At 42.3% G+C, this 13,553-nt stretch overlaps 1 protein-coding gene across 10 annotated transcripts in view; it reads right to left on the bottom strand.

The window, feature by feature from the left end:
- Positions 1-7,400: 7,400 nt before the first annotated feature.
- The window catches only part of prdm10 (PR domain containing 10), a 385,295-nt gene continuing 379,142 nt past the window's right edge, over positions 7,401-13,553 (bottom strand). For all 10 annotated transcript variants that reach the window (XM_069894370.1, XM_069894369.1, XM_069894366.1 and 7 more), the window contains one exon: positions 7,401-8,592. In XM_069894370.1, the coding sequence (XP_069750471.1) occupies positions 8,419-8,592 (174 nt within the window). In that variant the 3' untranslated portion in view covers positions 7,401-8,418. The remainder of the gene's footprint in view (positions 8,593-13,553) is intronic.

Genomic DNA, 13,553 nt, shown 5'->3' with positions numbered 1-13,553 from the left:
TATGGGCTCCATTTAAATAAAAGGAACAATTACTACATAAGTTATATGATATCTTTTCCAACGGAATACAAGATCTCATTTCCAAATGCCATCCCTGAATACTCAAGTTCGTTTCATTTTTCCAAGTAATTGCCAAACATTTTCTAGCCACAGCTGGAGCCAATCTCAAAAAAGCAATTTGAAATGGATCTAATTTTAGCTCCAAACTCAATTTCTTAATATAACCCAGTAAAAATACCATAGGATCAAATGAAATTTTAAAATTTAACATAACTTCCAAAAATTCCCTAATTTTATTCCAAAAAGTTTTAACCGTCTCACGTAACCAAACAGAATGTAAAAAAGAACCCACTTCCTTATGACATCTAAAGCATAAATCAGAAGAGATAAATTTATATTTCCTTAATTTCTCTGAGTTAAATATAATTGATGAATCAAATTATAATGAACCAATCTATACCTTACATTTACAATTTTAGTCATACTGTCCTCACATAGATTCATCCAATCATCCTGAGAAATAGTTACAGACAAATCTTTTTCCCACTTTAGTCTAGATTTATGAACATCTGGCTTAAACATTTTATTCTGTAATAAAGCATATGTCTCAGATATGAATCCTTTCTTGCCATCTACACTAAATAAAATCTCAAATTTAGACTGTCTAGGTACTCCCAAAATTGTCCAATAGTAATGCTTTAGCTTGATAATAAGAAAAATGTGTTTGAAGATATTTCGTATTTCTCTTTAATTCTTTGAAAGGAAATAAAATATCCAGCTTCATAACAATCTTCCACCAGTTTAATTCCTTTCTGTTCCCACAACTTCAAAAACTGATTATTAAGCGTAAAAGGAAAAAGCTTATTTTGAAACAAATGTTTTAGCCAAAATTTTATCTTGAGTACCTATAGTTTCATTTTTTTACTCCATAAATTCATTAAATGTTTTAACAGAGGAAAATTATAATTACTTAATAACTGGGAATTCCAGCAATAAATAAATTGATCCATCTTCTTCTCACCAATCTGAGATAATTCAATATTAGCCTATATCAAAGGATTATCGATTTGAAACATTCTATTAATGAATTTCAGCTGCGCTAATCCATAATAATTCTGAAAGTTAGGAAGTTGTAAACTTCCAAGTTAACTTCTGTAATGACACCCTTGCCATTTTAGCTTTTCACAAAAACTTCCTCACCAAAGTTTTCAAATCTTTAAAACATTTTTAAGGAAACCTATAAAGAATAAACTGAAAAAAGATATTGAATTCAGGGAAAGATATTCATTTTAATACGATGAACACATCCATTCCATGTTATAGATAAATCTTTCCACCGGTTCAAATCATACTTAATTTTAGACAATACAGGTAAATAATTTAATTCATATAAATTGTTATAATTACTATCTATTATAATACCTAAATATTTAATCTGATCAGACCATTTAAATTTTGCAATGTGCCTACAAAGCATATAATCCATTTCAGTTAAAGGCATAATTTCACTCTTTTCCCAATTAATTTTATATCCCAATACTTTGCCATACTGCTCCAATCTTTCATGTAAATTCCCCAAAGATTTCAAAGGTGGTGTTAAATATATCATCATCTGCAAACAAATTTATTTTACATTCATCTGTATTCACCCTAATACTTTTAATATTACTATCTTGTCTAATCATCTGAGCCAAAGGTTCAATGACCAATGCAAATAGAGTTGGTGACGAAGGACAGCCTTGCCTCGTTTATCTAGATAACATAAAAGGTGAAGACACCTGTCCATTTGTCACAATCCTCGCAGTAGAATTTTTATAAAGCCTTAATCCAACCAATAAAAAGAGGCCCAAAATTAAATTTCTCCAAAACTTTAAACAAAAAACTCCATTCCACTCTATCAAAGGCCTTCTCTGCATCGGGAGAAATTATCATTGGTTGGTCAGACTGCTCCCGAAAAATACTAATTAAAGAAATCAACTTTACAATATTATCTGATGAATATTGATTTTTAATAAAACTCACCTGATCAACATGAATCAAATCTGGTAAATATTTAGCTGACCTATTAGCCAGAACTGTGGAAACAATGTTATAATCTACATTTAATAAAGAAATAGGTCTATAAGGGATCCTTATCCTTGTTAAGAATAACCGTAATAATTGCTTTATAAAAAGAATCCAGGAAGGAACCGGTCTTCATCGCTTGCCCTAAAACATCCATCAATAAAGGAATTAATAAGCCCTGAAATTCCTTATAAAATTCAGAAGTAAAACCATCATCCTCTGGAGATTTGTCACTTGGCATTGATTGAAGTGCTTCCCTCAGTACTTTAGTAGTAAGAGAAGCATCGAGATCTTTAATATCCATATCCTTCAAGGAAGGTAAAGTTAAACCAGATAAAAATTTTAAGTTTGACTTCATCTTCCAATACTTCAGAAGTATACAATTTCTCATAAAACATACAAAACTAATAATTAATTTCCAAAAGTTTATATATAATCGTCAAACCATATCTAATAGTATTTATTGTTCTAGAAGCTTGTTCCATTTTTAACTGCCATGCTAACATTTTATGAGCTCTCTCCCCCAGTTAATAATATTGCTGTTTAGTTGTCTGTAATAATTTCTCAAACTTATAAGTTTGTAACAAATTATACCATAATTTCAAATTAACTAAACATGCTTTCTTAACTTCCTGAGAATTTCGTTGTAAATCTTTTTCCAAAATTTCTCTCCCTTCTCTAGTTTACTAATCTCAGCCATTTGTTGATCCTTAATTTTAACAGTATAACTAAGAATTTGTTCTCGTAAATAAGATTTCAAAGGATCTTATAAAACGAATTTACCATCAACTGATCCTGTATTTATTGACAAAAAAAGTTGTATTTGATCCCTTATTAATTTACAAAATTCAGCATCCTTTAACAAAAAAGAATTAAATCGCCAACAAGATCAGCAATGACCTGACTGAATGGTGGAGTAGGCTCGATGGACAAATTCTATTGTTACATTTCACGTAATTGCTTTTGTCTGCTGTAAGACAGACAGATTCGCCTTCGGCAGAAATTGCCTGAATCGCCTCTTTCAGAGAAAGAGAAGCAAAACAGAGTCCCCCCAGCACACTCACAGCGTCAGAGTCCAGTCCAAACCATCGACAACCCGAGCTAAATCTCTGATACGATCAGGAACCCCTTCTGATCCAGGTTCCGATACCTGGTATCAGCCAGTTTCAAGCTGGTCTCCAGCAGTCCACACCCTGGTGTGAGTCACTTGACCGTAGTCTCCAGCAGCCCACAACCTCCATGGCACACATGTGAAACTCTGGCCCGCGGGCCAAATTTGGACCACTATATAATTATATTTGACCCATAAGATCATTTCAAAAAAGTATTAGAGGTGGCCCGCCCTGCAGCGAGAGCCGATGCTGTTTTTTGGTAATGTCATCCCCACCATCCTCCCCCTTCATTACACATCCTTCCCCACCCCCTAACTATCCCCTCCCCCCTAAAACCACCCCCCTTAAAAGATGGCCAGAATATTCTCAAAAAAGGAATCCAGAATGGTAAAGTTCCACAAACCTTCTGCTGGGAATCCTAACAACACCCGGGCATCAGATCCACGGGACGCGGAGGGAGCAAGAGTGTTGCAGGTTGACCGTGCAAACTTTGAGAACGGGGAAAACAAAATTGTAACACGAGAAGTCTGTTGATGTCATCAGCCGGCAAGCCAGTTGGAAGGCTCCCCGCACAACCAGTCACTTCTCCCACCTGTCGAGCGGTGCATCGGATTGGCGAGCGCCTGTGATTTCCTGTCGGTGCGACGGACATGGCAGGCTGCGCACGGTCCCCGCTGTTCTGCAAAGGCTGATCGGCAGCGCGCTGGGCCTGAGTGGGTGGGTAAGCAGGGGTGGGCAGACGGTGTAGGTGAGGAGTAATGGGCAGGGGAAGTTATGGTGGTGTGAGGGGCAGTTAGAGGGAGGGATGAGTAGGAGGGGTGGATAGGGAAGAGGTAAAAGGGGAGTGGCAGGGTGTGTAGGGGAGGGGTTATTAGAGGGTGAGAGATGGGTAGAGGGAGGAACAGGTTGAGGGGAGAGGCAGTAGAGGGGCGTGTATAGGATGGGGTGGATAGAGGCAGAGTGAGTGGAGTGAGGTGTGAGTAGAGGTTGGGTAAAGGACTGGTCAGGTAGAGGGATGGTGGGTCGAGGGTAAATAGAGGCCTAGAGCCTGAGGAGTGAGCAGAAAATGCTGAGTCCTGATGCAGGCCAAAATGGACACAGCCTGTGAATGCTGACTACATCTCCACAGGGACCAAATATGTTTCCCTCAGGTCAAGCAAAGGGTGAACTTGAGCTACCTACTCCTGACCTGTAACATTATCCTCCTAAAGTTATATCCTAAAGTTTAACATTACATATGTTGAAAAAAGAGAAAACATGCAGATGTTGTTGAAAATTTTCAATAAATATTTAGTTCGGCCCTCGACTTAGTCCAAGTTTTTAATTTTGGCCCTCTGTGAACTTGAGTTTGACATCCCTGCACCATGGGTTCCTCACCTCGAGTCACCAACAGCCTGTCACTTGTGGGTTCCTCAGGCGCAGAGGCCCTCACTGGTCCACTGCTGTGGTCACCGTCCCATGGGTCATTTTTTTTGCTTCTGCTTCTTCTCAGATTGGGGGGTGTTCTCTCCATTTTCTGGTGCTTTATGCCAGTCCTCCGCTTCCCTAGAATCTGCAACCCCTCGTGGCCACTGCCGATCATAGATGCCACCACAGGACAGCTGCATCTCTGCTCCCTGCTCTCCACAGGTCTGCACCAGTGCAGCATCACCATTTAAAAAAAATGTTTAGGCACCTGTATTTTTTTCACTCATACCTGAGGAAGGGCTCAGGCTCAAAACACTGATAAAAAAAAAATCTTTAGACGCTGCAAAACCAGCCGAGTTCCTCCAGCGTTTCTGTGTTTTCACTATAATCATAGTGTCTGCAGACTTTAGTGGTTCACTCAGTGGATAAATTGCTCCGATTTCCTCTGCTCTAATAGGAAATATTTAAAGTGGAGGAAATTCAGAGCTGAGGTGATCTGGCCAGAGGGGGTGAAGTCGGAGATAGATCAGTCATCATCATATTGAATGGTGGTGCAAGCCTGACGAGTGAGTGGCCCTCCTCCTTGTGAAATGGTCATTTGTTTCTTATCCATACACACTGCCTGACCTGCTGAGTGTTTTATTTCAGATTTCAACCATCTCCTTCGATTTGCTTGGGATACAAATTGTCAGGATTAACCTTTTCTGTGCCTGACACTCATTTCCATCTGCAGGATATTTACCCCCACTTTCTCATTAGTTTGTTTAGCCCTGAATGTTGGGAAGTTTCATATTTTTCCACAAACTCCAACTGATCAGATTTCTAATTTGTATATCCAAATCCAGCATGCATTGTTCATCAACTTTTACATTATTAGTAATGATCCTTCCTTAGGCTTGCATTTCCATTTCTGTGTCTTCCCTCTGTCAGGCATCATTTCTCATTTTTTGCCCCATCTTTCACCCCAAAATTGGCAGCTCCGTTTTAAACCAGATCTTCATCCCACCATTAACAAAAAAACTAACTGCTGGAGGATTGCAGGAGCAGAAGGGTGAGGGTGGTATGAAGAGATGGGGAAGGTGGTACAGTATCTGATGGACGAACTGAGGAGTGAGGAATGATGGAGATGGGAGACAGTCAAGAGGGTGATGGGTGGAAGCAGGAAATAAAGGCAAGCGGAGCCCAGATGGGGAGGAGAAGTAGCGACAGGCAGGAAGACAAGGTCCTACCAGTGCTGGAATCTGGAAGGCAATGATAAGAACCATGAAGGAAAGGCTGATGGGGAGATGGGGTAGGGGATCCAGTGCGTAATGTGTGTGGATGTAACCAGGAGGAGAGAGACTAGTGTTCTATCTCCTATGGTTGCAGGGAAAAGTACCTGGGGTCAGAGAATCACAGAGAGTGCTCCTGCAGAAAGTGGAGGGAAAGATGAAGATTAGGAAACTAATTCCATGGTGTTTGGAGAAGAGGGTAATGCACGAGAAAGAAAGGAACTGTGAGAGTGGGCTACTTCACTACAGGAGAGTGGAAATCATGTATCCTGAAATAGAAGGCTTCTTCTTGAGAGGAGCTTTGGCAGAGACAGAAGATGTGGGGGAAGGGGATGGCATCATTGAAAGAGAGGGTGGGAAGAAATGCAGGAGTCCGTGAATAGCTACTCCTGAGATGGAGACTGAGTAATCCAGAAAAGAGCGAAGTGTCAGAAATTGTCCACGTGAATTTGAGAGTGCGGTGGAAGGCAGTAGCAAAAGGGTGATGAGCAAGACTAGTTTCTTTGGCCAGATTTTACTCTTCTCCCCAGCTGATGCTTGTTTGGGTTGACTGTCCTCTCCTTTTGGATCAATGAAAAATCGTGGAAACTTTCTCCTTTGAAAGTTCTGTTCCAGTGAAAATTGTTGAAATCAATATGTGCATTGGCCTGTGATAATGTGAAAGTTAGATATCACTTGGGATTATGTGACCAAAAAAACCAACACATTATCTATTGTGATGTTGTCATAAGGCACAACAACATGGCTGCAATTCAAACATTTCTGTGAAGAAAACGCTGGGGTTTACGTGTCCTTTTTTTTATGTTGCATTCAAAATCCCAGGAACTTTTCAAAGTTATACAGTTATGTAACATGCAGTGATTTACATCCATCTTTTGTCAAATAAATGTTGATAACTGAAATTTTAAATATGTGAAGCAATATTTTATCATAGTAACCCCATATTAATGCGAACAGAGGTTTGGAATGCCCAACTGTTGCACACACACGGGGAAACGCTACCAGTTCATCCAGATATCTGGACAGAGGCAGACCCACTGGAACCTCAGGCACCTGATCTTCATTCACAAGCATGAACCTTTTTAAAAATGTAGATATCTAGTACAGTAACAGGCCCTTTTGGCCCAGAAACCCATCCTGTCCAATTACACCCAATTGACCTACAACCTTCAGTAGGTTTTGAATGGTGGGAGGAAACTGGAGTCCTCAGGGAAACCACGCAGATACAGGGAGAACGTACAAACTCCTTACAGACAGCACAGGATTCGAACCCCGGTCAGTGTCACGTCTACATTTTTTCATACCTTGATGAAAACGTTGATTATGTATCCTTATCTTTGCTCTATAAATCTCATTGTCTGACCAGCTGGGTTTCTCCAGCATTGCATTTTTACCTCAACCACGGTGTCTGCAGACTTTTGCGTCTTACTTTGGTACTGCAGTTCCTGCCCCTTTCTGTAATATTCTCACCAAAAGAGCCCCAAAGCATCTCCCAGAGTTCATAGTATCAGAAAAGCAAAACAAAAAAGCAGGAGACAGCCAGGAGTATTCTGCAGTTTGAAGTTATATTTCAAATCATTGCCGTTTAAGGAGCCCAGGCTTTGAGTCGGTGGCCCTGCCCCTCTCCACAGTATCCTGGCTCTCCACACATAGGGTTGTTGGAGGATACATGCTGGAGAGAAGAGCAGAGACACAGAGTCCACATTTATACACTTGTTTAGAACAGAGATTATCTAATTATATAATCACAAAAGTTTGCAATTAACATAAACTTTTAAATAATAAAGCATTAAAATCTCATTCATTAAAACTTTTCCATCTTGGTCTGTTGAGAACGGGTGGAGAGAATACATCTCTAGGCCCTAGCATGCGCTGGTCTGTGTCTGTGCTTGCTATGTTTGCCTCAGTTTCAAGCTGACCAGAGTGCACTCATCCCAATCCAATCCTAGGCAATGGACCTAAAAAGGAACATGTCCAACAGAGGGAGACCCCTGTCTCGGCATGAGAAACAGCACAAGTTCAGCAATGATGGTTCCTATTGATTCGCCTGTTACAAACTCGTCCTAACTGTCGTCACTCAGTGCTTTCACACTCTGAATCCAGCTCACTGGCTGCAGCTCCACTGGACTTCTGATCAATAACACCATTGTCTTCAGCTTTAAACACCTGGATTACATCAGAGGTCATCATCTGGGTGCAGTCTCTCTTGGTGGGTTGTCGACACGCAGATCCCTTGGTCAAAAGGCAAGAATGATTGGTTGTGAGGGTTTGTGAACAGAGCTAGTCAGTTTATCAGTGTACAGTGACTTCAATAATTTCTCTGAAAGCAGGGTCCAATTCCTACACAATGTCATAATCAGCTCAATCTCTCATTAGCAACTCCAATCTCTCGATTCCATGTCGAGGAAGGTGATGGGGAAAGGGGAGATGTGGGAGGGAAAAGCTGTAAACCTAAGTCTCTGCTCTCTTGCTTTCCTTTTATAAAATGCATGCCACAAGTTGCAACTCCACTCCCGGTGGAGCTGGGATGAATTTAGGTAGGTACAGTGTCCAGCAAATCACGGCTAGGGCTTTGTGATCGGCACCTCTGTAGTTCCATTCCCATTCGCTGTCGAGGTAATGATGAATTGCGCATTCTGCTGTTGTAGGGAGGTGTCTGTCTGTGTCTGAGGCACATCAAGTCTTGAGTTCTGCTTCAAGTCCATCTCAGACTGTCCTTCTGAGATCACATAATGAGTCTGAAGGGAAAGAAACAGAGATGAAAGACTGTGGACTTGACATGCTGTTGCCACATCCAGTCCTGTGTGAAACAAAATCTCCTCCTACTACATATTAGGTAGGCCAACCCCCAATAGAGTGTTCACCAATAACTGTGCCCCAAACCACACACATTTCCCAAACCGTTTGCCCAGATTTAATTGTTAGCAGAGCTGGTATAACAGAACAAGAAAACAGGAAAAAGATAAGGGCAGGGCAGCCCTGTGGCCGTTCTCTCAATAACAAGGGTACAATGTTGGATACTGTTGGGGTGGGGATGTCCTTGCAGGAACAAGTTACGGCGATCAGGTCTCTGTCCTGTGGCTAAGAAGGGAAGGGAGGAGAGGTGAGCTGAAGTGACAGGAGATTCCATAGTTAGAGGGACACATAAGAGGTTCTGTGGAAGAGATAGCGTTTCCTGGATGGTGCCAGGGTCTGAGATAGCTCAGATCGAGTTCATGGCATTCTCAGGCGGGAGGGTGAGCAGCCAGATGTCATGGAGGGACCAATGACATGGGTAGGAAGGGTGAGGAGGTCCTGCGAGGAGAGTTCAGGGAGTTAGGCGCTAGGTTGAAGGACAGGACCTCCAGGATTGCTACCTGTACCACATGCTGGTGAGGTTAGAAATAGCAGCTTAATACATAGCTAAAGAGATGGTGCAGAAGGGAGGGCTTCAGATTTCTGGATCATTGGGCTCTCTTCCAGGGAAGGTGAGGCCTGTTCCGATGGGACGGTTTGTATCTGAACTGGAGGGGACTAATATCCTTGTGTGAAGGTTTGCTAGTGTCGCTCCGGTGGGGTTAAATTAGATTTGCAGGGGGATGGGAATCAGAGGGCCAGAGCAAGTAAAAGAGTGGAGGAGGGAAAAGAAGACGTGAAAATTGCAAGCATCATTAGAAGTGAACCGGTTGAATGTGGTGGAAATGTTCTCAGGTCCATCTATTCCAACGTAAGGAGTTTTGTTGGAAAGGCAGACGAGTTTAGAGCGTGGATTGGCATGTGGAATTATGACATTGTGGCCATTACTGAAACTTGGTTCCTGGAGGGGCAGCTCAATGTTCTGGGTTTCCGTTGCTTTAGACACGATGGAAATGGGGGAGGAGTGGCATTGCTCATCAGTGAAGATATCACAGCAGTGCTCAGGGAGAACAGACCAGAGGGCTTGTCTACTGAGGCTACATGGGTGGAGTTGAGGAATGAGAAAGGTACGACCACACTCATGGGGTTGTATTATAGACCACCCAATAGTCAATGAGAATTGGAGGAGAGAGAGATAGCAGACAGCTGCAGGAAACATAAAGTTGTGATAGTAGGAGACTGTATCCTTCCATATATTGACTGGGACTCCCTTACTGTAAAAAGGCTAGATGGTTTGGAGTTGGTCAAATGTATTCAGGAAAGTTTTCTAAATCAATATATAAAGATACCAAACTAGAGAGAGAGGAATACTGGATCTCCTATTAGGGAATCAGACTGGACAGGTGACAGAAGTATGTGGAGGGGAACATTTTGGGTCCAGTAATCAAGTTGCCATTAGTTTCAAGTTAATTATGGATGATAGGTCTGGGCCTTGGGTTGAGATTCTAAATTAGAGAAAGGCCAATTTGAAGAAATGTCCCTGCCAGGATTAAACGTAAAGTTAGCAGGTATAAGGAATCTTGGTTTTTGAGAAGAAGAGAGGTGTATAACAGGTATAGGCAACATGGAGCAAATGAGATACTTGAGTATAAAAAATGCAAGAAAAACTTCAAGAAATAAATCAGGAAGATAAAAGAGGACATGAGGTTCCTTTGGCAGACAATGTGAGGGGAGATTCTAAGGGTTTCTACAGGTAATATTAAGAGTAAAGTAAGGGACAATATTGGTCCCCTTGAAGATCAGTGGTCGGCTTCGTATGGAGCCAAAAGAGATGGGGAAGATCATAAATGTATTTTTTTCATCACTATTCACTCAGGAAATGGACAGAGAGCCGTGGGAAGTAAGGAAAACAAACAGTGAGGTCATGGAACCTATACAAATTAAAGAGGAGGAAGTGTTTGTTGTCTTAAAGCAAATAAAGGTGGATAAATCCCCAGGAACTGACAAGTTATTTTCTCAGACCTTGAGGGGGGTGAGTGTAGAAATTACAGGAGCTCTGGCAGAAATTTTTAAAATGTCCTTAGCCATGGGTGTGATGCCATAGGAGTGATGCCATAGGATTGGAGAGTAGCTCACGTTGTTCCATTGTTTAAACAAGGCTCCAAAAGTAACCCTGGAAATGATAGTCCAGTGAGCCTGACGTCAGTAGTAGGTAAATTACTGGAGGGTGTTCTAAAAGATCAGATATACAATTATTTAGATAGCCAGGGACTGATTAGGGATAGTCAACATGGCCTTGTGCATGGTAGGTCGTGTCTAACCAATCTTATAGAAATTTTCAAGGAGGTTACCAGGAAAGTTTACGAAGAAAAGGCCATGGATGTTGTCTACATGGATTTTAGAAAGGCCTTTTGCAATGTCCCGCATGGGAGGTTGTCAGGAAGGTTCAGACACTAGGTATCCATGGAGAAGTTATGAACTGGATTCGACAGTGGCTGGTTGGGAGAAGCCAGAGAGTAATGGTGGATGATTGATTCACAGACTGGAGGCCTGTGACAAGTGGTGTTCCTCAGGGATCGGTACTGGGACCATTGATGTTTGTCATCTACATCAATGATCTGGATGATTAAGTGGTAAATCAGATCAGCAAGTTTACAGATTGGAGGTGCGGTGAACAGCGAAGAAGGTTTTCAATGTTTGCAGAAGGAACTGAACCAGCTGGAAAAATGGGCTGAAAAATGGCCATTGAAATTTAATGTTGATGTGTGTTGCATTTTGGAAGGACAAACTAAGAAAGGGCATACACGGTAAATGGTCGGGCACTAAGGAGTTGGGTAGAACAGATGGATCTGGGAATACAGATACATAATTTCCTGAAAGTGGAATCACAGGTGGATAGGGTTATAAAGAGAGCTTTTGACATATTGGCCTTCATAAATCAAAGAATTGAATATAGGAAGTAAAACACAAAAATCTGCAGATTTTGAAGTAAATACAAAGGTAGAGAAACTCAGCAGGTCAAGCAGTGAACTTTATATAGTAAATGCGGCCTTCTCTACTTCGGGCATAGATTGGGAGATCACTCCGTCTGCTACAGTAACAGAGTCCTCCCAGTAGCCAACCAATTCAGTTCTGTGTCGCACTTACACACCTGTCCATGGCCGTATGTGCTGTCCCACCGAGACCCACCCACAAATTGGAGGAACAACACCTGATTTTCTGTCTAGGCGCTCCAGCCAGATGGCATTAACATCGACTTTTCTGGTTTCTGCTAACCTGCTCTCTTCTTCTTCCTCCATCCTTCCCTTACCCCCTTCCCTTCTCCTCCCTTTGAATGTTGCTGTCCTCTCCCTCCCTTCTCCACCTATCACTTGCTGCATACCCCCCCCCCCCCTCTATTTTATTGTTTGGACGCTGATTGACATTTCCCCATACTTTGATGAGGAGCTCAATCCTGAAATATTGGTTATGTAATTTTACTGTTGCTATATAAAGGACACTGCTTGACTTGCTGAGTTTCTCCAAATCTGTGTGATTTTATTGAGTCCAGGAGTTGGGATGTTATAGTAAAGTTGTACAAGACATTGGTGAGGCCAAATTTGGAGTATTGTGTGCAAGAGTAAGAGTGGGTAAGTTGAGGTAAAGTCTTATTGCAGTCTGAGCAGTAAAAATGGCAGTCAGGCAGTGGTATGCTCCAATTGCAGAATGTAGGATATTTGGAGACTGCACAAGTGTCCCTCACTTGTGTGAAAAGTGCATCCAGTTGCAGTTCTGCACAGATCAAGTTAGGGAGCTGGAGCGGGATGAACTCCAGATCATTCAGGAGGCAAAGGGGGTGATAGACAAGTTATAGGGAGACAGTCAGCCCAAGGAGGCAGGAAGCAGGTACCTCGGTAACTGTCAGGAGAGAGCAGTCAGTACAGGGTACCCTTCTGACCATTCACCTCAAAAGTTAGTATAGTATACCGTTTTGGATACTGCTGGGGATGAATGAACTATCAGGGAAAAGCTGCAGCAGCCAAGTCTCTGCCAGAGTCTGGCTGTAGCTCAGAGAGGAAGGGAAAAAAGGAGGAGAGCAACAGGGAGTGGGGATCATTGGGGAGGAGAGTCGACAGGAGATTCTGTGGAAGGGATCGAGACTCTCGGATGATATATTAGTTCCCAAGTGCCAGGGTCAGATATGTCTTTGAATTCTTGAAATAGAGGGTGATCAGCCAGATGCCATGTTACATGCTGGTACCAATGACATAGATAGGAAAAGGAATCAGGCCCTGAGAGAGAATATAGGGAGTTAGGAAGGAAGCTAAAGAGCAAAGCCTCAAGGGTGGTCATTGCTGGATTGTTGCCTCTGTGATGTGCAAGTGAGGGCGTGAATAGGATGTTGTGGCAGATGAATGTGTGGCTGAGGAGTTGGTGCAGGGGAAAGGAGTTCGGGTTTGTGGATCATTGGGATCTTGTCTGGAGAGGGTGTGGCCTGTACAAAAAGGGACAGGTTACACCTGACCTGGAAAGGGACCACTATCCTGGGGGGCAGGTTTGATAGAGCTGTTGGGGAGGGTTTGAATTGGCGAGACAGGGTGTTGGGTCAGATAGTGGAGCAGTTGGTGAAATGGTCGATGCTACATGTAGTGAGACTGTGAGGAAGGACAGGCAGTGGATGGAGCATCAATGCAGTCAGTTGTATGGGTTAAAATGCGTGGACAATGTGAGGAGTATTAGAAATCGAATAGATGAACTCAGCGTGTGGGTCAATATGTCCAACTATGATGTTGCGGCCATTACAGAGACTTGGCTGTCTCGGGGGCAGGAATGGCTGCTGAACGTGCCAGGCTTTAGATGTTTTAATAAGGTTAGGGAGGGTGGT

Source organism: Narcine bancroftii, chromosome 8, assembly GCF_036971445.1.
Source record: "Narcine bancroftii isolate sNarBan1 chromosome 8, sNarBan1.hap1, whole genome shotgun sequence".
NCBI classification, from domain to species: Eukaryota; Metazoa; Chordata; class Chondrichthyes; order Torpediniformes; family Narcinidae; genus Narcine; species Narcine bancroftii.
Note: the sequence above shows the minus strand (reverse complement) of the source record. Positions and strands in the feature narration are given on the sequence as shown.